This window comes from Suricata suricatta, chromosome 5, assembly GCF_006229205.1.
Source record: "Suricata suricatta isolate VVHF042 chromosome 5, meerkat_22Aug2017_6uvM2_HiC, whole genome shotgun sequence".
Lineage (NCBI taxonomy): Eukaryota > Metazoa > Chordata > Mammalia > Carnivora > Herpestidae > Suricata > Suricata suricatta.
The window spans coordinates 94,420,020-94,444,775 of record NC_043704.1 but is presented as its reverse complement, the minus strand read 5'-3'; the positions used below and the strand labels follow the sequence as shown (position 1 = coordinate 94,444,775).

General features: G+C 35.9%; 1 protein-coding gene across 6 annotated transcripts in view; it reads left to right on the top strand.

Moving 5' to 3' along the window:
• PRKCI (protein kinase C iota) overlaps positions 1-24,756 on the top strand; it is a 90,313-nt gene that overhangs the window by 62,079 nt on the left and 3,478 nt on the right. For 4 of the 6 annotated variants that reach the window (XM_029939908.1, XM_029939907.1, XM_029939905.1 and 1 more), the window contains 11 exons: positions 3,029-3,083; positions 4,493-4,551; positions 11,702-11,890; positions 12,309-12,406; positions 13,434-13,520; positions 15,739-15,874; positions 17,677-17,764; positions 18,782-18,907; positions 20,258-20,337; positions 22,511-22,600; positions 23,015-23,130. In XM_029939908.1, coding sequence (XP_029795768.1) covers positions 3,029-3,083; positions 4,493-4,551; positions 11,702-11,890; positions 12,309-12,406; positions 13,434-13,520; positions 15,739-15,874; positions 17,677-17,764; positions 18,782-18,907; positions 20,258-20,337; positions 22,511-22,600; positions 23,015-23,130 — 1,124 coding nt within the window. The remainder of the gene's footprint in view (positions 1-3,028; positions 3,084-4,492; positions 4,552-11,701; positions 11,891-12,308; positions 12,407-13,433; positions 13,521-15,738; positions 15,875-17,676; positions 17,765-18,781; positions 18,908-20,257; positions 20,338-22,510; positions 22,601-23,014; positions 23,131-24,756) is intronic. The other 2 variants (XM_029939906.1, XM_029939909.1) reach the window with 2 other exon arrangements.

The window sequence follows — 24,756 nt, the reverse complement described above, 5'->3', positions numbered from 1 at the left end:
ATGTCATTCTTTCTCATTGCCATGTAGTACTCCATTGTGTATATATACCACATCTTCTTGATCCACTCATCAGGTGACGGACATTTAGGCCTTTTCCATGTTTTGGCTATTGTTGACAGTGCTGCTATGAACATTGGGGTACATGTGCTCCTATGCATCAGCATTTCTGTATCATGTATCTTGAATGTATCATAGATAAGCTGCTATATAACGATCACCACTTCAGATAGCTGTGAAATTAGGTGATTAGTTGTTACTTAACCTTCTAATTTCTGTATAAGTCTAATTACATGAAATAGAAGTTGAGGTTTTGATTTTTTACTTTGCTTTTCTGTTTGGAGTGTCATTGTAACGACTAAATTGTAAATGATGGAAAATAATTGCATATGTTAAAAAAATAAATTGTGTTATATTAAAAAAAATAAAATAAAAAGACCTAAAAAAAATTGGAAAGAAACCTTTAAAAAATAAATTTAGGTAAAAGAGAACTATTGAGTTCACCAGTGAGTAGACTAATAGTTCGTTCATTTCCCTGGGAAATGGAACATAAAACAGTGAGTATAGCACATGAACTGGGTAATTATAAATTGAGTTGCATTCATGAAATTATAAATAAAATCTACATTCCTCAAAAGAAAATGTTTACTTTCACTTTTTATTTATTTATTTTTTAATTTTTAATGTTTTATTTATTTTTGATACAGAGCGAGACAGAGCATGAGAGGGGGAGGGGCAGAGAGAGAAGTAGACACAGAACCGGAAGCAGGCTCCAGGCTCTGAGCTAGCTGTCAACACAGAGCCTGATGCGGGGCTCAAACCCACGAACACGAGATCTGACCTGAGCCGAAGCCTGAGGCTTAACCAACTGAGCCACCCAGGCACCCCTCACTTTTTATTTAAATATGCACTTAAAATATGTTGGTTATAGAAAAAATAGAAAATACAGATGAATAAAAAAAAAAATACAAATCCCTCGTGAAGGGCACCTGGGTGGCTCAGTTGGTTAAATATCTGACTCTTGATCTCAGCTCAGGTCTTGATCAGCATTGTGAGTGCAAGCCCTGCATTGGGATCCCCACTGGGCATGAAGCCTACCTAAAAAATAAAAAATAAAATTAAAAAGTAAAATAAAATAAAAATCCTCCATGGAATTTACTATCTAAGGGTAATTGTCTTTTGGTGTATATTCTTCCAGACCTTTTTCTTTGCAAATTTATATGTATAAACATTGAAAATTTTTCCATGTAGAATAATGGAAACTTTTACAATACACTTTAAGAGTAGATATAATAGTGTAATGAACGTCCCTATTTCAATCATTCGGCTCCAACAGGTGTCAACTCATGACCAGTATTATTTCAGCTACACACCCCCCTATGTGTCCTGCTCTTATCCTGTATAATTTTGAAACAAATCTAAAAGATAAGAACTCTTTTAAAAACTAACTAAAAAGCAAATTCCTTATAGCAAATACTCATCCAGGCAGTGTTCAAGATTTCAGTTGCCTCATAAATGTGAAAATTTTGTTTTTATGGTTTTCATTCTGAATTAGGATCCAAATGAAGGCCAGATTTACAGTTGATTGATATGTGTCCTAGATATTTTTTAACTTACTGATGCTTTCATCTCTCTCGTTTTTTTCTTCCCCCTTAAAATTTAAATGTAGAAGAAATTATGTTGTCATTTAAAGTGCTACAGAATTTTTCTTTTTGCTTCTCCATGGTTATGTTTAAAATGTTTCCCTGTCTTCTTTATTTTCTGTGTGTTACAGTTGAATCTATAATTAGATTTCGGGTTTTGGTTTCTGTGGGTTGTTTTCGAGACTGCTTCATAGAAGGTGGGGTGTTTATTCATCAGAATGTGCATAATGTTTGATTTGGTCTCATTCTTTTATATACTTTTTTTAAAAAGTGAAATATATAAACTGTTTTCAATCCATTTTTCTCAATTATATATTTTTGGTCATCTTTCTATATCTGTCTATATCCTCATCAGTTTTAGAATAATATTTTGTCATATATCTATGTCATGATTTACTTAATATGTTCCCTATGGTTGAACATTTGAGTTGTTGTCTGAATTTTCCTGTAAAGAAAATCATAATGAACTTTCTGAATAATAATCCTGTTATTTTCTTAAGGATCCAGAAGTAGAATTATTGGCCTAAAGGATATGCATTTTTAAAGAGATCTGGATACATCTTTCTAAATTGCCTTTTAGAATGAGTATACCATCTTTATTCATGGTACCTTCTTTGGACATTGTCTTTAGGACAGCCTTCAGTAGTGTAGGGGTGCCTGGTAAACTCAGTCAGTAGAGCATGTTGATTCTTGATTGAATTTGAGCCCCATGTTGGGTGTAGAGATTCTTAAAAAATAAATCTCTAAGAAAAAGAAACTACAACTGTATAACTAATGTTTCGTCTCAAATTTACCCTTTCTTGCTGGTATTCATTAAACCTGGGTCCAAGATTAATGAATTAGTAATAATTTAGTTTGACTTGACATTTTTTTAAGGTTATTGGCAATTAGTAGGTTAAGTCAGTTTCTAGAAGATACTTCTTTTCATTATTTGGATCATTGGCACCTTCAGGAATCTTCAGAAAAATGGGAAACCCACAAAATTTTAGATTTATAGACCATTTTGAAGTGCATCTCTGGACTCAGCTAAGGAACTTATATACTAATGATTTCTTTTGTCAAAGATGTAAAGTGAATGTATGGAGCTTAAAGGAAGAATAGATAGTGTAGGAGAGAAAGAGTATATAGAAGTATAATTTGATTTCTAATTGATGGTCTGAAGTTAGTTTTCTGTTTCTTTGTTATCTGTAAAATGTGACTAATGTTACCTCATTCATAAGATTATTGCATGGTTTTATATAATAAATATACTAAAAACAATTCTTATGTTCTTTCAAGCTTGAATTTTAATAAGCTGTGTCATCAAAATAATGTTGTTTCTGAATTTTAGAGGTATTGGGATTTAAAAAGAATCCACTAAATTACTCTATCTTTGGAAATGTTTGTAGGAACCAATGATGTCCATGGATCAGTCATCCATGCATTCGGACCATACACAGACAGGTAAGAATCCCACTGGGACTAACCATTGTTCATCAACAAAGTATCATTTAAAGATTTCTTTAGTTGACTCTTAAGTTTAAAAACATTTATGTTGTTGCTGAAAGAAGTTAGGTAACCGTATTTTGGGGTGGTTTTATCAGTCACAATATTTAACATTTGCCTGTGGCATTTTAAGAAGACAACTATGTAAATTACAACAAATGACTCTTCTCTAATTCAGGTAATTTCTTCTGAGACCTTTTTAAAATTCAGCAAACCTAGTGTTTTCAATAATGAAAACACTGATTTTGTGGGTCATGTTGATTATGTTCAAGTGATCTGTTTTTATTAAAAACCTTATTATCAGAAATAAAAATTATGTAAGAGAAACAGAGATGTTGTATAGAACATTCAAAAAAGATCTGTGAGCTCAAATGTCATATAGATAACAGAACCTGAACTACATATCTGGGAAATCCGGAGAGCAGTTAACTGGGACACGCATTCTAATCTCAGAAGAGTCAAGAAAAGGAAGAGGAAGGAGTTTTTCCTGGGAGGATAGAATGTAGTGTCTTGTTCATGCAATCCATGAAACGTGGGCCTTTTTTTTTTTTTTTTTAATTTATTGGCCCCAAGTAGCTTCAAGGAATAGAAACCTGTAGTGCAATTTTTGAGTATGAAGAAAGTGAGTAAAAACCAAAGGCCCCTTATCTCTATGCCTTTATCATTCTAAAATAAGGAAGGTTTGTGGAGTCACGCTTGCAGAAGGAATTGATTAATTTGTGAAGTGGAGAAATTTTTTTAAATGTTTTTTTATTTATTTGAGAGACAGAGAGAGACAGTGTGAGCAGGGGAGGGTCAGAGAGAAAGGGAGACACAGAATCTGAAGCAGGCTCCAGGCTCCGAGCTGTCAGCACAGAGCCTGATGCGGGGCTCGAGCCCACGAATGTGAGATCATGACCTGAGCCGAAGCCAGATGCTTAACCGACTGAGCCACCCAGGCGCCCCAAGAAATATTTTCAAAAAACAGAAATATTTGTTCAAATCAGTACTTGGCTCTTAATGGGTTTTTGCTCTCTACTCTCATTAAAGATTAGAATTTGACTCATAAATTCATGCAATTTATTACTAGCAGGACAAATATTCCATTTTAAATAATGAAAACGTACGGGCACCTGGGTGTCTCAGTCGGGTAAACATCTGACTCTTGATCTCAACTCAGATCTTGATCTCAGGGTCATGAGTTCAAGCCCCATGTTGGGCTCTGCACTGGAGGTGAAGCCTACTTAAAAAAAAAAATTAAATAATGGAAAGTTATTCTGAAATAAAAACTTAAATCACGAAACCATTTTAAGTCAAGCTCAGTTAATGGGTACTGTTGTTTTTCTCTCTTTTTTTATTTTTTTCCATGTTTGGGATTGGATTTTCAGTAATTCCATATAATCCTTCAAGTCATGAGAGTTTGGACCAAGTTGGTGAAGAAAAGGAGGTAAGATAATTAGTTTTGTTGTATATTACATCATCAGCTTTTTAATAAGACTTGACAGTTAAAAATATGAAAATTAGCTTGCTTAGATTTTAAATCAGAATGGTAAAATGCAGGAATGATTTTTAATGATGCTTGAGTTTTATTCTGCTTTAGTCTGATAATTTCTAATTTCATTTAAATTAAATCTGGTAGGATAATTTGTCTCCTATTTAAAAAAAAAAAGGAAAACCAAATTTAGTACAATACAGGGATAACTTATTTTTATTTTAAGACAGCATAATCTAAAAATTATAATTTAATTAATAATGAAGTTTAGAATACTTGGTAGTAATGTTAAGATATATTATAGATCCTTCCATATTATAGGCTAGTTGTTATTTAAAGTATAAATGATTAAGCATCTTAACTGCTATTATTTTTCTATTAAACATTTTCTCAACTTATAAAGCAGTAAGTTCTTAACTAAAAATATGTAATTAAAATAATTTTTTTGAAAAAAGCTTGTAGTGAAAAAATTTAGGGGCACAGTCGGCTAAGTGTCCAACTCTTGATTTCAGCTCAGGTCATGATCTCCCAGTTTTTGAGATCGAGCCCTACACTGACAATGTAGGTGATCTCCTAGTTTGTGCATTCAAGCCCCATGTCTGGCTCTTCACTGACAGTGAGGAGCCTGCTTGGGTTTCTCTCTCTCTCTCTCCCCCCTTCTCTCTGCCCCTCCCCCACTTACGCTCTCCCTTTCTTTCCAAATAAAGAAATAAACATACAGGGGAAAAAAAGAAAAGATTTATCATGCTTCACACCTTCCACTCCTGCTTTGACTTCTGAGAGACAACTCTCTTTAATCATTTCTAGCTGTGCCTCTGTTTATACCTCTGTTTTTCAATTTCCAACTTCATATATTTCAGGCCAGAAGGATTTTGTTGACAATACCTCCCCCTTATCCCATCTCTTTCCAGTACTTAATAGGTATATTATGTTTTACTCTTGGTTACCTTTAAAAATACCCCAACTTTGGGGTGCTTGGGTGGCTCAAGAGTTGGTTGAGTGTCCAACTCTTGATTTCGGCTCAGGTCATGATCTCCCAGTTTTTGAGATCGAGCCCTACACTGACAATGTGGAGCCTGCTTGGGATTCTGTCTCTCTCTGTCTCTCTCTCTTTCTCTCTCTCTGCCTATCACTTGCTTGTGGTTTCTCTCTCTTTCCTGTCTCAAAAATAAATAAACATTAAATAAATAAATAAAATCCAACATTTTAATATGGAAAATGTCAAACATACTTAAAAGTAAGCAGAGTAGTATAGCAAAGGCCCTGTATCCATCACCCGGATAAAATAGTTATCAGTAAGTATATGGCCACTGTTCTTTTGGCTATCTGCTTCCTTCACTCCTGTATTATATATACTCCTGTCTATATATTTTGTGTTATCTGTTGGTTATGTATTTAATCTTAGATCTTAGTTTTTTGTTCTGTTTAAGGCAACTTTGTTTCTTCTTTAGCCATTCCTACTCTTTCTTCCAATTTTCCTCTCTTACCTACTTTTTTGTCTTTACATTGCCAAAGTTGTTAACATTTATAATCTGTCCCGCAACTGTAACTACATCTTCCATATTTTGTTCACAAGTTGAATGAATCATTCAAAAGATTCCTAATAATCCTTATGATTTCTAATAATAAGGAATGAACTCTCTATTCTTCTAGCTAATATTTCTAGAAAGAAATATTCAATCCTTGACACCTTTTTATAGCTCTTTGTTCTTTTTGGAGTTTCTCATTGCCTTTACTGTTATTATTTATTGGTTTGGTTGTTTACCCAAGACTCATTTGCTTTGGTCTTCAAGATTTATTTTTATTTTTTAAAATTTTTTAACATTTATTTATTTTTGAGAGCACTCAAGCAGGAGAGGGACACAGAGGGAGGGACACAAAAAATCTGAAGCAGGCTCCAGGCTCAGGGCTGTTAGCACAGAGCCTGATGCGGGGCTTGAACCCACTGACTGTGAGATCATGACTTGGGCTGAAGTCGGACGCCAAACCCACTGAGCCACTCAGGTGCCTCCAATCATCTTTAAAAAATTTTTTAACATTTATTTATTTTTGAGAGATAGGGACAGGGCACAAGCTGATCTTCAAGATTTTTAATATGGTTTTAAATTGAAGAATAACATACAGTGAAGTGCACAAATCATGAGTGTATAGCTAGATGAATTTTCAGAGTGGACAATCTGTAATGACCACCCAGACCAGGAAATACGTCCTGCTGACATCCAGAAGCCCATCTTGTGTCTTCTCTCAATCACTGACACACCCTTCTCCCTATAAGTAACTATCGTCTTAATGTCAAAAATTAGTTTTGATTTCCCCTCCAAACTTTATATGAATGGATTCATACAGTCTCTATTTTTTTGTGTCTGGCTTCTTTTGCTCAATATTGTGTTTGCGAGATTCAGTCATATTTCATGTAGTCATTTTTCATATATTTTCACTATTTTTCAATGTATCTATTCTGCCATTGATTTTTCCCCCTAATAGGGATTATTGTGATACGCTGTTATGAACATTCTTTTAAGTGTGGTTTGACACATATAAATAAGCATTTCTGTTAGGTATATAATAATTAGAATTGCTGAGTCACGTGTAAGTGTACTTAGAAGATAATACCAAACAGTTTTCCAAAGTACTTGTATCAGTTTATATTTCACCAATAATGTGTTTCATTGGCTCCACATATGTTTGTCAACACTATGTGTAGCCTGTTTAGTGTGTAATGGTAGCTCATTGTAGTTTTTAATGTGCATTTCCTTGCTCTACAAATTTTCATATACTTATTGGCCATTTGGGTATCATCTTTCATTAAATGTGTATATTCTTTTTAGTGAGGGGGCAGCGTTTATTGTATTGATTTGTAGGAGTTCTTTATTTCTCGATATTATTTAGCCTTTTATCAGTTATATATTGCAAATATATTCTCCTACTCTTTGGCTAGTATTTTCACTTTATTAATGGTATCTCTTGATGAAAAGATGTTCTTGTTTTTTTATTTTTGGTTTTGTTTTTTTTTTTTTTTAGCAGTATCTGCTTTTTTTCTTTAAATGTTTATTTTTTGAGAGTGAGAGAGCAAGTATGAGCAAAGGAGGGAGAGAGAGAGGGAGACACAGAATCAGAAGCAGGCTCCAGGCTCTGAGCTGTCAGCACAGAGCCAAATGTCGGGCTCGAACCCATGAACCGTGAGATCATGATCTGAGCCGAAGTCGGAAGCTTAACTGACTAAGCCACCCAGGTGCCCCAACTTTAAAATATATCTTAATCCCTGTTATGATTTCCTCTTGATCAGAGCATTATTTTAAAGTACACTGATTTTTACATATTTGGGAAATTTTTTTTAACTTTAAGCTTAATTCTGCCAGAAATCAGAAAACACATTCCATGTGATTTCCATCCTTTGAATTTTGTTGAAACTTGTTGAGGCCAAGCACATAGGCCTTGGTATATGTTCCATGTGTATTTTTAAATACAGTATGGTCTGTGGTTGTTGGTTGCAGTGCTCTATACAGGTCAATTAGGTCAAGATTATTAACAATATTATTTATTTTCTGTTACCTCACTGACTGCTCATTCTTTCCCTACCACAAGGTTATATTGTGGATTTGTCTCTTCCTTTTTTGTTTGGTTAGTTTTTGCTTTATATATTTTGAGGCCATGTTATTAAGTACACAAATTTACAATCATACTATCTTCTATTGGATCAACCTTTTTTAAATCATGAAATATCCCTTAAAGTCCTTATTGTAACAAATAATCTCAAAATTTAGTGGCTTAAAACAACAAAATTTATTATGTCATAGTTTCTATGGGTCAGGAATCTGAGCATGACTTATCTGGGTCCTTGTCCTCAGAATCCCTTACAGGCTACAGTCAAGGTGCTGGCAAGGATTGCTGTTACCTCAAAGCTTGACTGGGGAGGAAGATGCTTCCGTACTTCCTAACTGTTGGCAGGATTCTCTTCCTTGCCACATGGGCCTCTTTGTAAGACAGCTCACAACAAAGTAGGTTGCTTTATTTCTTCAGAGCAAGTAAGCAGTAAGATTCAGAGAGAATGAATGCTAGCAGAACAGAACTCACAGTCTTTGTAATTTTATTTATTTATTTTTAATTATTTATTTTTCTACATTTATTTATTTTTGAGAGACAGAGAGAGAGAGCACAAGCAGGGGAGGGACAGAGAGAGGAGGAGACACAGAATCTGAATCAGGGTCCAGGGTCTGAGCTGTCAGCACAGAGCACTGTGCAGGACTTGAACCCACAAACCATGAGATCATAACCTGAGCCGAAGTCGGATGCTTAACCAACTCAGCCACCCAGGCACCCTTATTTTATTTATTTTTAACTTTTTTTTTTTTTTTTTAGTGTTTGTTTATTTTTGAGGGAGAGAGAGAGAGATGGAGTGTGATGAGTTGGGGGGGAGTAGAGAGGGAGGGAGACACAGAATCCAAAGCAGGCTCCAGCCTCTGAGCTGTTAGCCCAGAGCCTGAGGTGGGGCTCAAGGTCATGAACCATGTGATCATGACCTGAGCCAAAGTTGAATGCTCAACTGACTGAGCCACCCAAGCACTCCTCAGTCTTTTGTAACCTAATCTGAGAAGTGACATCCTATCACTTTTGCCATATTTGAAAAACTAGAAGCAAATCACTGTATCTCGCCCGTACTTAAGGAGAGGGAATTACACAAACACATAACTAATAGGAGGTGAGGATCATTGGGGGACATCTTAGAAGTCAGCCTGCCACAGCAGGCTACAACTACTTTGTCTTATATTGATTTGGCTACAGCAACTCTCTTTTGGTTAGTGATCACATGGTATACAGTTTTTTTTTCCTCTTACTTTTAACTTTTCTGTACCTATACAATTAAGGTGTGCCTTGCTGCCAACATCCTGTTGGGCTTTTTTCCCCCCCTCTAGTCTGCTAGTCCTTGGCTGTAGTATTCAGTATGTTTTACTCTTTATGGAATTTTTATATGTAATGTAATTATATTTATACTAATTACTGATGTGTTTAAATCCTCTATTTTACTGTGTTTTCTGTGTCTCACTATGTTATTCTTTTAGCCTTCCTTTGGGTTAATTATTTATTATCCCATTTTCATCTCTTTTAGCTTGTTTGACATTCTTTTTCTTTTTAAATTTTTTAATGTTTATTTACTTTTGAGGGGGAGGGGAAGAGAGGCACCGGGAGAGGGTGACAGAGGATCCAAAGTGGGTTCCATGCTGACAGCAGAGAATCAGATGTGGGACTCGAACCCATGAACTGTGACATCATGACCCAAGCCGAAGTCAGTCGCCCAACCGACCAAGCCACCTAGGTGCCCTGCTTATTTGACATTCTTTTGCTATTCTGTTACTGGGTGTTCTAGAGATTGCATGTTACATCCTTAATTTACTTAAATTGAATGCAAATTATTAATAATACTTTCACCACTTCCCAGAATATTCCAAGACTTTTGAATACTTTAAATTTACTCTCTCTTCCTGCCTTTGGTGCTATTTCTTTCATATTTTCTTTATTTTTATTTTTGTTTTTTTTAATGTTTATATATTTATTTTGAGAGAGAGTTGCACACACACAAATTGGGGAGAGCAATTTGGGCAGCTCTGCGATGTCAGGGCTCAGTGTGGGGCTTAAACTCATGAACTGTAACCGAGAGCTGGACGTGTAACTGATCGAGCCTCCCGGGCACCCCTCTTTCATATTTTCATTTTTTTTCCTTCATATTTTAAAATTCTGCATGTGTTTTGTGTGTGTCTACTAGTGTTTTTAAACAGTCAATCCTTATTTTATGTTTATCTACATTTTATTCTTTTTGTTCTACATTCCTTCCTGAATGTCTGTTCTTTTGTATAAGATTATCTTTCTTGAAGAACTCAGTATTTCCTTTCGTGAGAAGCTACTAATGATGAATTTGTTTAGTTTGTGTTTGTCTGAAAATGTTTGTATTTCACTTTCATCTTGAAGGCTATATTTATAGGTCAGCAGGGTATGTTTTATTTAGATCCTTTGAAGGTGGCATGCCACTAGTTTTTGGTTTCTGTCTTGTTAGTGATTCTGTGAAGGCACTGTGCTTTTGTTCCATTTCATTCTCCTTTATAGTTTCCAGTTAACCACATTAAGGTCTGTATATTACATTTTCTTCTTACCATTCTGTGCTTTCTTAATCTGCTCCAATCTGGTTTCTTTCACTCCTCTTTATTTATCCCTGTTACCATGTCAGATTATTATTTCCATATTTTTGTATACGGCCCTTCTCTGGAAATGTCATTCTCCTTTGGTTTTCATACTTTCCGCTCCCTTTTTGTGCTTACTAGTTTTCCTCAAAATTTGCTCTGTTTTCTTGATACTTGATACTTCACTTGAGAAAACTCATACTTAATTCTCATGGCTACATCTGTTGATTGTATGTGGAGGATTTTGAAGATATGCTAAGACAGATCATCTCTGGTCTTCTCTATGATACCAGAAGCCTAAGTTTCTAGTTGGAAATGGCTTATGAGGCCACTTTTGTCATTCCGAAGGAGCTTGGTGTTGTGTCGAAAAGAGTGTTTTCCTTTAGTCCAGCTGCCTCATGCTTATTTTCTGTCTATAGCTTCCAAAAATACCTCTGAATGTATCAGCTCATTAGTTCAGGTTTCTCATGTCAAGCTTCCAGTTGACTCTCTAATCATGATATCCCACTGTATTTTGTAACTTCAGTATGAAAAACCGAGCCCGTTACCTCAGCAGCTCTGTCAATCTTATCCTGTGTGCACATTTTGTTTTTCTGTCTGTAGTACCTCCAATCTCCCAGTCATCAAAGTTAGTGTCATTTTTTAAGTTCACTTATCTCCATTGCCTCCATACCCAGAGTTATCACATCTTAAGACATCCTTTAACGTTTCTCAGATTTCAACTCTCTCTCCATTCCTGTCAGTACCCCTCTGACCTCAACTCATGAATTCACCCTACCCTTGAGTAGTTAGATTATATCATTTGGAATGAAGTAAGAAAAGAATTATTAAGAACTTAAATCAGAAAATATTTAAGAATCATCTTAGGTGCTGGAAATATAATGTGTTTAAATATATGCAAAGTTCCTTCTGGTATAACTCTTTGACATAAGTGTTCTCAACAGGCAATGAACACCAGAGAAAGCGGCAAAGCGTCATCCAGTTTAGGTCTTCAGGATTTTGATTTGCTTCGGGTAATAGGCAGAGGAAGTTATGCCAAAGTATTACTGGTGCGATTAAAAAAAACAGATCGTATTTATGCAATGAAAGTTGTGAAAAAAGAGCTAGTCAATGATGATGAGGTAAGCACAATGAAGTTTTATTACTTCTGAACTGTTAAGTTGGCTTAAGTGTACTGTTTCAGAGAAAACCTCATTGTTTGTGTCTTATATTCAGTCTACTTTTCTAAATATATGCTTCAAACAGATTGCATGAGATATATTTAATAATAACCTGGCAATTATTGGATTTTTAAAAAATAAAAATCAAGCCATATTATTATCAAGGGAACTTTGTAACAAAGTTTTCTAGACTCTTTCATAATATTGAAAGATTTATTGGTGTTTTTGTATAGAAGCTCTTGTTTCATGATTATCAGTGCTTTTGATATGTAGCCTAGTTACTAATTGTATTTGTGATCATTGAATTACTAAGAACAAATTTATCACAGTTTTAATGATAATTCCATTTGACATAGATTTCTTTCATATTTTGAAATAGGATATTGATTGGGTGCAGACAGAGAAGCATGTTTTTGAGCAGGCATCCAATCATCCTTTTCTGGTTGGGCTGCATTCTTGCTTTCAGACAGAAAGCAGGTAAGATTGAAAGATAATGAAGTGATTACCGGGCTCCACACATTTTGGTGTATTACACAATGAAAACTGCTTTCTTCTATAGCCTGAAGCTGAAGACACAGAGATGGACACAACAGTACTATGCTTAACATTTCCTGCTACTCATACTGCATTTAGTGATATCAGTCTAACGGATCAGCAGTAGGAAATTTCCTGCTTTGGGGGAATGGGGGGAACACCAGGTCATAGTTATGGCCCTAAAAATCTAACTTTTTAAGTATTTTCAAGATGCTAGTTTTAGGACTTAAAGTTTCCTAGAATTTAACTAGAAGGAGAAATCCTAACTTCTTTATCTTAAGTGACAGTCAAAAAGGACTTGTTTTGCAAGGACAAAAGTTGGGGTGAGAGCAAGAGGCTCTGGATTGCTAGTGGTACTACTTCCAAATGGAAGAAGCAGTTCGCACAGTTATGCTGGTTTACTTTCTTGTATCTTCTGTGATTAAACAGCTTTCTACTAACTACTCTTTCTTTCCACTAAATTCATGGAGTGTTTGTTCAAGATAAATCTTAGAATGCTCTCTGTGTTGTAACTGATCTCTATAGTGTTTAAAATACAAAGTTACACTGCCGTTTTTTGGGTCTTGCTGTCATGAGCTCTATTGTGTGTGTGTTTTTTTTATTTTAATTTTTTAAGCCCGCTGATATGTAAAGTTCCTAGATTTAAGCTCTGCTAATTTTCTTTCTTTTTAATTTTTCTCCTCTCAAGTTTTTATTTAAATTCCAGTTCATTAACATACAGTGTAATATTAGTTTCAGGTATAGAATTTAGTGATTCAGCTGACATACAGCACACAGTGCTCATCATAAGTGTGTCCCTGTCACCCCAGCCTTAGTCCCCAGCAGCCATTTAAGGCATCCCGCCCCCGCATCCACCTCCCATCTGGTAACAGTCAGTTTGTTCTCTATAGTTGAGTCTGTTTCTTGGTTTGCCTCTCTTTTTTTCCTCCCTATGTTCATTTGTTTTTCTCATATCTCTTCTGTGTTTTAGATTGTTCTTTGTCATAGAGTATGTAAATGGAGGAGATCTAATGTTTCATATGCAGCGACAAAGAAAACTTCCTGAAGAACATGCCAGGTACTGTTGGATTTTTGCCAGGGGGGGTGGATAGGGGATGCTATGGGACTTTTTATGTGCCAGTGGTTGAAAGGGTAGATAAATCACTTATTTTGATACTTGTTAATTTATGTAAGTCATGTAGAGGCTAAGCTAAAAGTTTATATTATAACATATATGTAACATTATGTATTACATATATTAATATAAGTAATTGAAAGGTGTAAAAACTATTTAAGGGGAAACCTTTAGTTTAAACTCAATTATTTTGTCTGTTCAACATCCACCATTGAAATAACTGATGAATTTAGAAGCACTTGCTATTTGTATAACTTGAGAGTAATAAAAAACAATTCCTCTTAAGCTTTTACATAATTCTGACTATTCTTCCTGCAATTATAATATCTGAATTTTTCTGCCTCTGGCTTTTTTTCTCTCTGATCTCTTACATGTTGATGAATAAAAGAAAAGATCATTAAATATTATTTATTTATTTTGTGTCCTTAATTGGTATTATTATATAAGATTGTAAATTGCTTATATGTTGGAGGAATTAGGTGGGGAAGGATCATGGCCTTGGAGAAGTTTAATTCATCAGTGCCATGTTTTCTTTTGTACTCATAACTAGGAATAATTCTCACCTTTGTGTGCTCCACAAAAGATGAGACGTATGAGTTTGTATATGTGTGTAACAAAGGCTAAAGGTTTATTTTTATAAGTACTTATTTAGTGGAAATCTTTTATTTTTTTAACTTTTTAATGTTTATTTTTTAGAGAGAGAGAGACACAGAGTGCAAGTGGGGGAGGGTCAAAGAGAGAGGGAAACAGAATCTAAAGCAGGCTTCAGGTTCTGAGCTGTCAGCACAGAGCCCAATGCAGGGCTCGAACTCACAAACCGTGAGATCATGACCTGAGCCAAAGTTAGATGGTTAACCAACTGAGCCACCCAGGGGCCCCTATTTAATGGGAATCTTGCCAGGACATTGAATCTTATAAAAAAAAAGAGATAATATCCTTCAGTTTTATAAAAAGGTAGAAATTGTGCTAATCTAATCTCAGACCAAACTGTGTTTTGTTTTGTTTTGTTTTAATTTCCTGTATGTTCATTCATTTAGTCTTTATTAAATGGTTGTCCTTCATAGCAGAGCCACAAGTGACATTTCTAATTGTGACCTGTATTTGTCCCTTGTTTGTTCAGTTGGACTTGGGGAAAGTAGTTTTTACTGTATTCAAGTGTCAGTTCTGGTTTGGTGCCGTCTTTACTTTTCTCGGAACGAAAGTACAAAATAAGGGCTCAGGTTCTCCTCTATCCATAGAACTAAGTAGCTTAGAAGGTTTGTGTTATGCACCTCCAAACACGATCATGGTAGCATTCACCAAGTAGTAATAAACCAGCTTGAGTGTTTCATTTTCATTCAGGTCAAAAAGTTCTGGTTATCACCAACGAGTTAGTAGCAATTTTTAAAAAACTCTTTCTTTCATGTTAAATGGTATGGTTGTGGAATAATTTATTTTAATTCATCTTCTAGAATTTTGATATGGATTTTGTACTTTGAGTAGACCTTTTAGTATTTTTTCTATTCTAGACCAACCAGTGATTCTTAGCATTTGGGGAGATCATTTGTCTCTTAGAGAAGCAGTAGAAGCTTTGGGAACTGGAGAGGATACGGTGTAGCCGTACACACACCAGTTGTCACAGTATGGACTGCCTGAAGGCTCTGCACGGACCCAGATTAAGAACTTCTGTTTGAGACTTTTAAATTAATAATTTTGAGAAGTATGAGTTTAATGTAAACTGGAACTTTTATAATTGTGTTTTGGGCTCAGACATTTTTTTCTTTCTTTTTAAATTTTTTAAAGTTTATTTATTTTGAGAGAGAGAGTGCACACATGTGCACGTGCTCAAGCAGGGGATGGGCCCAGAGAGGGAGAGAGAGAATCCCAAGCAAGCTCTATGCTGTCAGCACAGAGCCTGATAGGGGGCTTGAACCCATGAACCATCATGGCCTGAGCTGAAGTCAGACACTCAATGAAGTCAGCCACCCAGGCACCCCTCAGATATTTTACAGTGGTACTTCAGTTTGTGTTTTGGTATCATTTCTAAAAACATTGGTAGAAAAAAATTTTTTGGCGTGATTTTGGTGTTTTCATTTGCAGATAGGGATAGGACTTAAATACCTCTTCTAGAAACTTATCAAAATTCCGAAATTTGAATCAAATGAGTTATTTTTCTTTTTAGATTTTACTCTGCAGAAATCAGTCTAGCATTAAATTATCTTCATGAACGAGGGATAATTTATAGAGATTTGAAGTTGGACAATGTATTGCTGGACTCAGAAGGACATATTAAACTCACTGACTACGGCATGTGTAAGGTGAGAGGAATTTCTAGTTAGCCAGAAGGTTTCAACAGCTCACAAGCTTGTTTTGCTACAATGACAATATTTAAAGATGGGGAAATGGTTGCTACCTTGTTTGGGTTGCTTTTTGGAATTTCGGTACAAAGACAAACGTACATATTTTCTAACCATTTACAAAATCCGATATTTTCTGTGACTGTTACATGTGCTATAATAAGAGTTTATAACTTTTTGTTGTCTGTAACATTTTATCTTGAATATTGTGAAAGTATTGAAGAAAATTTGAAAATAAAAACTGTCTGCAATCCCATGACTGTAGCATAACTACTCGCATGTCACCTTCTAGTTTTTGCCATTTAATTTGACTCATGATAATGTATTCAAGATTTTCCTAGGAAGTCTATCTTTTTTTATATTTAAGTTTAAATATCTGACATAAGTAATAAGAATTTTAGTTATTTTCAGGACCTGTCCTTTATTTCTCAGACCTTTATTTGTTTTGTAACAGTGTTTTATTTAAGAGTCCAGTGTTTTTCCACACAATGTGTAGGGTGCTACTCTCCTTGTTAAAGTAGCTGGGACAGAATTATCCTCACACAATGATATGGCCACAGGCCTGTAAACGTAAGAATTACACTCTGCCACTTACCTGAGGGAAGTGTCTCCAGAGCTTGGAGACTCTTAAACTATTTAAATGCTAACATTAAGTAAAACGTTCTAATAGTATTGAATATTTAAATTCATTATCTGTTGAGCAACATTAGAAAAGAAAATCTTTACCTAAAGTATTTTTGCTTTTAGGTACAAAACTCAGACATTTTTATCTTTTCTTACATTAAATTTCTGTTTCCTTAAATTTTTCTATTATACAAATCTTTAGTCATAAACAACTAAACATTTAGTAGGCAAACCCCTATATATCTGTCACTAAGATTTGTGATCCCTTTTTTATCTCTGTCACTTTCTCCCCAATGGATTTTTTTCTTATTTCAAAAGAAAAATAACAGTAAGAAAAAAGTCTTCGAATTTGTTAAAGGAAAATAAAGCTGAACAGCAACAACAAAAAACCCATGAAAAATGTTAACCTTGTTACAAAGTATACACATTAAAACAATAGTGAGTCTTTATTTTTACATGCTAGATACTGGTTTTTAAAATTATAATAGTTTACTTACAAGAGTCTAAAGAAATGGCATTCTCCTATGAGAGGCATACAAATGTTCATTCCATAGCAAGGATTGTGAAATTCTTCTTATTTGTCTTTTTTACTCTTTGTATTTTGAGGCTGTGTTGTTAGGTGCATACAAGCTTGTTATAACTTTTTGGTGATTGTCCCATTTGTCAGTGTGTAGTTTTCCTATTGGTACACATTAGTGTGTTCTGCCTTCTTAATTTTTTCCATCTGATAGCTATTGAAATACAAAACCAAAACCTTTGTGCCTTAGGAAAAACAACCAACAGTGCTTGTGTAAGCAGGTGGGATTCATAGTGCTTTTCTTCATAAAACATTTACTCATATAATTTAAATTGTATTTGGTTTTTACCTGAATATAAATTATTTCAAGTGCAATTTTTATCTTAATTGAACTCTTTACCAACATCTAATGAAGACAGGTTTTCTTTATGCTATTCAGGGGCAATTCATGATTTTAATATAAACAACTGTACAAGTGATATTTTATTTAAGCTTAATATATTACCTATAGATGCTGAGCTTATATAATAGATGAAATAAAAGAGATTAATTTTCAGAAGATAATTTTTTATCTTATTATTTCTTTTTTTCTCTTCTCTTTCTTTTTCCTTTTTTCTAAAAGGAAGGCTTACGGCCCGGAGATACAACCAGCACTTTTTGCGGTACTCCCAATTACATTGCTCCTGAAATTTTAAGAGGAGAAGACTATGGTAATAAATAAATAGGTGTTATTTTAGCTAAGTGCTAGATGGGTGGTTAAATGTGGTGCCAACTACATTATAGTGCTCTATAGTATTTAAATACTAGTCTTATTAATATAAACTTCCTTGATCCCCTTAAAACCTACAAGAAAACCCTAAAATATGAAATCAGAGACAGTAGGACCTTAGCAGTATTTGGGGGTACAGATTTGAATAATATTTTATTAACAGCAACACTAAAAGTTCTAGGCACTAATCCAAGTTGTTTACATTATATTAACTACATTAATCTCCTTAATAATCCTAGGTGGTAAGCATTGTGAATTCCCATTTTACAGAAAGTTTAAATAACTCGCCCGAGGTCATACAGCTAGAAGGTGGCAGAGTCGGGGTTTAAACTTCAGCCATGTGACCACAGAGTCATGAACCTCGAATATCCTGGAAGATTTCCTGGGATACTTCCTCCTGGAGTCTGAAAAATGAGGGAAAGATTGACTGCTTGTCAGGAACCAGAGAATGTATTTATGTTAAAACATTTGGCTTCTTGGATTCTGGCCTCTGAGTTCAGCAGATGTGAAGGAGGATGGGTACTTCCAGTAGCTGTTCAGAATCTGATTCCAAGGTCCTTCACGGATCTCTAATCCGCTAGCGGAAGATCGAGTTTCAGACCCAGGAAAGTTATTCTCAAATACGATTTAATTATATCCTCAAAAAAAAAAAAAAAAAAAAGATACAGGCCACGTGTCTGAAATTACGGGCATATTTGGGTAAAGAAACTTAGTGTTTCATTTCCAATATGTTTTCCCCATACCTTATTTTCAAAGTTATCTTTTAGGTAGTACCTCCCCTTGTTGATAAGTGAAATATTCCTGTAATCTTCACTGTTAACCATTATATAATGCATTTAGAGTTTATTTTTCATTATGTTTATTTTTTCATTATATAATGAAGTGAATCTCAAGTTACTGACTTTTTAAGAATGCAGAATAGATCATTTGTTGCTTCCAAAATTTTTTTTTTTTGAAGGTTTCAGTGTCGACTGGTGGGCTCTTGGAGTACTGATGTTTGAGATGATGGCAGGAAGGTCTCCATTCGATATTGTTGGAAGCTCTGATAACCCTGATCAAAACACAGAGGATTATCTCTTCCAAGGTAATTTGCAGTGTGTTAAAGAGATTCTCTGTGAATAACCTATTCTAGAGTATGAGTGAGGATGGTTCAGATTTTTATTTTGAGTAAGAAGAGAATAGTTTGGCCAGTATACTTCTTAATATGTAGGTCTTCAGTTTTTTTAATGTTTATTTTTGAGGGAGAGAGAGAAAGAGTGGGAGGGGCAGAGAGAGGGAGAGACAGAGAATCCCAGGCAGACTCTGAACTATCAGCACAAAGCTCAACATGGAGCTCACACTCACGAACCGTGAAATCGTGACCGGGGCTGAAATCAAGAGTCGGATGCCCAACCAACTGAGCCACCCAGGCTCCCCTTCATTTTTTAAAAAATATATCTTCCTACTTCGGTACCTGCAGTCCATTTGCCAACTACTTTCTCATACTCAGAAATATAACAAAGAGGTTCCTTCAGATTGTATATCACAGAGATTAGAGGAAGGAATCCTGTGGCTAGAGAGGAATATCTTTCCACATGGACCCTGAGTCTGAGTGCATAAGTCTAAGAACAATATGGAGAAAAAGTAGGGTGCCAAGAATGTAAGAGGATCAAAAGGTGAATGAAAAAAAGAAGGCCCACAATTGAAAATACAAAGAATCAAACAGAACAAAAACAAGTAGACAAAGGATCACCTCCGCTCCCAACACACAGTCCAAAGAAGTACAAAGATTTCCATGAAATTCTACATTTAACAATTAAAGCCATCACAGGAAATTAATAGCTGTTTCATATAATAGAAAATCCAGAAGACCATGGAATATATGAAAAAATGTTCAACTTCACTAGTAATTAGGGGTTTGTACATTAAAACATTGATAAGCTACTATTTACTATCCATGCATTTGCCAAAAATGTTAAAGTCCAATGATACCAGGGCTGGTGAGGATGTGGAGCAAATGGAACTCTCATAGACTGCTGGTGAGCAGTGAAAATGGGTTTAACAGCTTTGGAGAACAATTTGGCAATGTCTCATAATATTGAGTATAGTAATCTGTGCCACACGTTTTGTAGCTGTTAACTCATTTAAACCTCATAACAACTCAGGAAGTGGGTATAATTTTTATTCTACTTTTACAGATGAGCAAACTGAGGCACAGTAAGGTAGTCAGAGAACAAAATACGCATATAAATGATAAGAACAGCATTCAGAGAAGAGGCTCTCTGAGAAGGAAGGAGAGGAGGGAGACTGGTAAAGTGCCTAAGGTGCTAAAGTTGTACATGGACTGTCTTTTTTTTTTTTTTTTTGCTAGGACGCCTTAAGTAGCTCATAATAAAAATGTAAAGATTGAAGTCATGTAAAAGTGAAGTATAATGCCATACTTTTATCTTTCTAGTTATTTTGGAAAAACAAATTCGCATACCACGTTCTCTGTCTGTAAAAGCTGCAAGTGTCCTGAAGAGTTTTCTCAACAAGGTATAAGTTGAACATAAAAATCTACAGTGATTTATCTCTATATAAGTGAAACCAAGTAGAGATTCAGGCAGTGTAATATTCCAAAAACACTAGAGTATATCATTGTTTCAGTTATATCTGAAATTTATCTCTTTACTAAGATGTCTTAGATCCTGCAATGAATTGTCCTTTGTATTTTGGCACTGTAAGTTGCTACCAGCTATATATTACATATGGGTTTTTAATGTGATATGTGTACACACACACACACACACACACACACCCCACGTACTCAATTAGGGAAAATTACATCTTCGGGGATAGCCTCAATCATACTTTCAGCTCTGTTATTCAGTTTACTTTGGATTATTGTTCTAGATCTCTTTACTTATTGAGTACTTGGGACAATAGTGTTCTCTACAGATTATCATGTCAAAAGCCCGGTAATCAGATAAAATTCAAAAGAAATGAATGCTCTCATTGGTTCTTAAAAAATCTGAAGTCCATTCAATTACTTGTTGTGGTCAGTAGGTTAGAAGAGTTTTAGGATCTAAGATTATGATTCTGAATGGTCTTTACTCATAACACTTAAACACCAAATGTAGAGGTTTTTTTCCGTGCCAGCAACCAATTTTCCACCTTTCTAGACATCAATTGGGTGTCCTACAACTCAGTTTATTTCTGATACTGACTGCCTGGAGTTAGCATCAGATTCTAGGGGGTTAAGGGCTCAGTCCCGAAGACTGGCTTTACCTCAGGTGCCAGTCACAAGTATTGAGTACCCACACTTCTGTCTGACTTGGCTACAAAGTTGGAGTTCCTATAATTCTCCCACTTCAGGTTCAGTAATTTGGAAGAATGGCTCATAGAACTCGGGAAAATACTTTACTTACTATCACTGGTTTGTTATTAAGGATACAAATGAACAGCCAGATGAAAAGATACATGGGGTGGAGTCCAGAAGGATCCTGAGCACGGGAGCTTCTGTCCCTGTGGATTGGGGTACACACAGCCTCTCTCCCCATCCCCTCCCCCCCCCCCCCGTGCTATGGAGGTATTCACCAATCCAGAAACTCTCCAAACCCCGTGGTTCATAGGGTTTTATGGAGGCTCCATTACACTGGCCAATTGATTAAACCATTAGCCATTGATGGTTGAGCTCCACCACTCTGAAAATGAGGCTCTAAGTTACAACTCTCTAATCATATGGATGGTTCCTCTGGCAACCAGATCCCATCCTGAGCTATCTGTTGGCCCACCAAGAGTCACCTTATTAGCGTAAACTCAGGCATAATTGAAAGGGATTTAGTTCGAATAACAAAAGATACTTGGATCACTCAGGAAATTACTCACTCAGGTTTTGGAACCTGTGTCAGGGATCTCGGACGGAGACCAGACATGCTTCTCATATCATGGTGACCTTGGCAATCATAAATCTTTTCTTAGAGAAATTGTGGGTTAGAAAAAGTAGGTTGATGTGCATTTACCTTCTAAGGTAAATATAGATAATGATGAATTTTAATAAAATAAGAAATTGAAGCTTTTAGTACTTTATATGAAGAAAGATTTAAAATGGGAATCTAAGTATTAGCACACTAAAAAAAGGATGGTAAGGTTTTAATGTTCAAAATAAAATGCCTTTTATTGGAAAGGAAAATGGTAACGTGTTCTCATTCACAGTACGAATAAGCCCCGACTGGTTTTTGTATGTTACGGCCCTTCGTAGTCCAGTGGGTCACATGACGGTTGTATCGTGGTTATAACCAGATTATATTGGTTTGTTGCTGTAATTGGACATAAAGCTTTTCAACTGAGCTAAGAGCAAACTCGTGAAGTTTTGGGGTTTGTATATTTTGACCAGAACTCTAACCTGTGCCAAAGCAATAGGTAGAGGCTGCCGAAATGATTCTGTTGCTCTCTTTTTCCTCCCATTTTCCTGTGATGAGGAGTACTTTGTTACATCCACTCTAGTCACATTAGCTGGAGAGAGAGCCATGTGGAAATTATACTCGTCCCAAGCTTCAGGTCCTCATTTAAGTCTAGTGATGTACAATGTGGAAGTGAAAGGTAAACTGTTGTGATTTCACATATAAAGGTATTATATAATAGACACAAAACCCAGGTCACAAAGAGGATGTATTTATTCTAAAGCATGACATCCACTCAGTTCTTGAACCATTTCTTCCCATCGTAGGACCCAAAGGAGCGACTGGGTTGTCACCCTCAGACAGGATTTGCTGATATTCAGGGACACCCGTTCTTCCGAAATGTTGATTGGGATATGGTATGTAAACTTCCGTTGTTTTCCATATTAGGTTCCTTTATTAACTTGGGCCAGATTTTATTAGCCTAAAAGAATGTTAAAAAAAACCAAATATATCATCGCTTAAATAACTTAAAACCACACTCTAAAGCGCTTTTTTAAAAGCTTTTAAGATAATATAAGGTTAGAATATTAATTTAATGGAGCAGGTTGTAATATTAGTAAATATTATAAATTGATATAATATATATATAAATAAAATATTAGTAAAGCCTAGAGCAAGTGTGCATCATTTCCACCATTGTGAGTACTGTGGAACCATGCCTGGGGACTCACTGTGACAGGACGTGGAGACATCTGAGGGAAGAGGAGAAATGTAGAGGTGGACTTTCTCTAAGAACTAGGCTTGAGCTGTCATCTAATATTTCTTTCTAGATGGAGCAAAAGCAGGTGGTACCTCCCTTTAAACCAAATATTTCTGGGGAATTTGGTTTGGACAACTTCGATTCTCAGTTTACTAACGAACCTGTCCAGCTCACTCCAGATGATGAGTAAGTAACTCTATAGATTGAAATATTCCTAAAGTTATTTGAAAGTTTCATTTTTAGTGGCTACACAGTGCTTCATTACCAGATTATAGTATAATTGAGTCATGGGATTCAGTTATGGGATATTTGAATCTGTTACGCTCTTATAGGTGATACCAACTGCCCTTTTCTACTTTGCCTTCGTGCCTTATCTCTAATTCCCACAACAACCTGATAAGTCTACTCACTGTCGTCTTCTACTCACAGACGAGGAAACTGAGACTCAGGCTGCGCGGAGTTGAATGGCTGTCGGGGGCTGAGTCAGGCTGTAAACCCGAGTCTGACTGAGGCCTGAGCTCTTTCCACTGCGCTGCACTGTTTTGAAGATGACCATCTTTGAGTTCCTGAGTATTACTTTTAAGATAGATTCCTAGAAAAGGAATTGGGCCAAAGAGTGTGATTTTTAAGTTTATTTAATTTGAGAGAGAGGGAGAGAAAGAGAGAGAATCCCAAGCAAGCTCTGCACGGCCAGTGCAGAGCCTGACGCGGAGCTCAAATTCATAAACTCTGAGATCATGACCTGAGCCAAACTCGAGAGGCACACACTCACCCGACTGAGCCGCCCAGGTGTCCTAAATAAAAAGTATGAAGTTTTGAAAGCTCTCGATATGTATTGCCAAATCGCTTATTAAAAAGGTTACATTAACGTACCGAGTCTAGCCAGCAGTGATCTGACATATTTTTTATATTTATGTTCATCTTTTAAAAGTATGGTTTAGAATAGCTAGGGGCTATTTGATTGTTTACCTGTCATTCATTCTCTCCTCTCGAGGAGGCTCTTACCGCTTGGCAGTGTTTTCAGTTAAGCTTGTTAATTCTTACCACATTCCTCATGCAGCTGTTCAGACTGTCCCTATATTTTGGGTGCCTTCAGTCCTTCCCCTGCCCCCACCACTTCTAATGGATTAACCGTGCCTTAGCGCGACTGCAAGAATCGAGGCCTCCCCAGAGCGACCTCGCTCCCTTTTCAGCCGTCACAGACCACCTTGCATCTCAGAATTGCTCTCTCACTCACCTCCTTTTTCTTCTTCCCTAGTCTTGGAAGGCTATCTCTCTTTTGCAAAGGGCGGTCCATTCTCCTAGATATGTTTCCTGAGCTTCTACCTGGATTTCATTTTGTTGGTTATGTCCATTACTCCACCTTCTTTAATTTCTCTTTTCCTGCTGCTTTTCTTCTACTTGTAAATGTGCTCAGATAGCCTCATTTCCCCCCTGAATCTTAGCACATCTTTAAACCACCATATTTTCTTTTCAAGATAATTATTAGATGCTCTTGGTAAAAGAAAAAAAAATAAGCAGTATCTCTGTCAAACTCCTTCAGAGTAGTCAAAATTGAATGTCTTGTACTTTTCTTACTTAAAGCACTCTAACCGTTCACAATTTAACCTGCTTCTTTGGCTCTTGATGGTTAAATTGATTTGCTAATTTTTGGGTTTTATTTAATGCAGAGGGACAGAGGGAGAGGGAAACACAGAATCTGAAGCAGGCTCCAGGCTCTGAGCTGTCAGCACAGAGCCCAGTATGGGGCTCGAACTCACAAACTGTGAGATCATGACCTGAGCTGAAGTCAGATGCTTAACTGACTAAGCC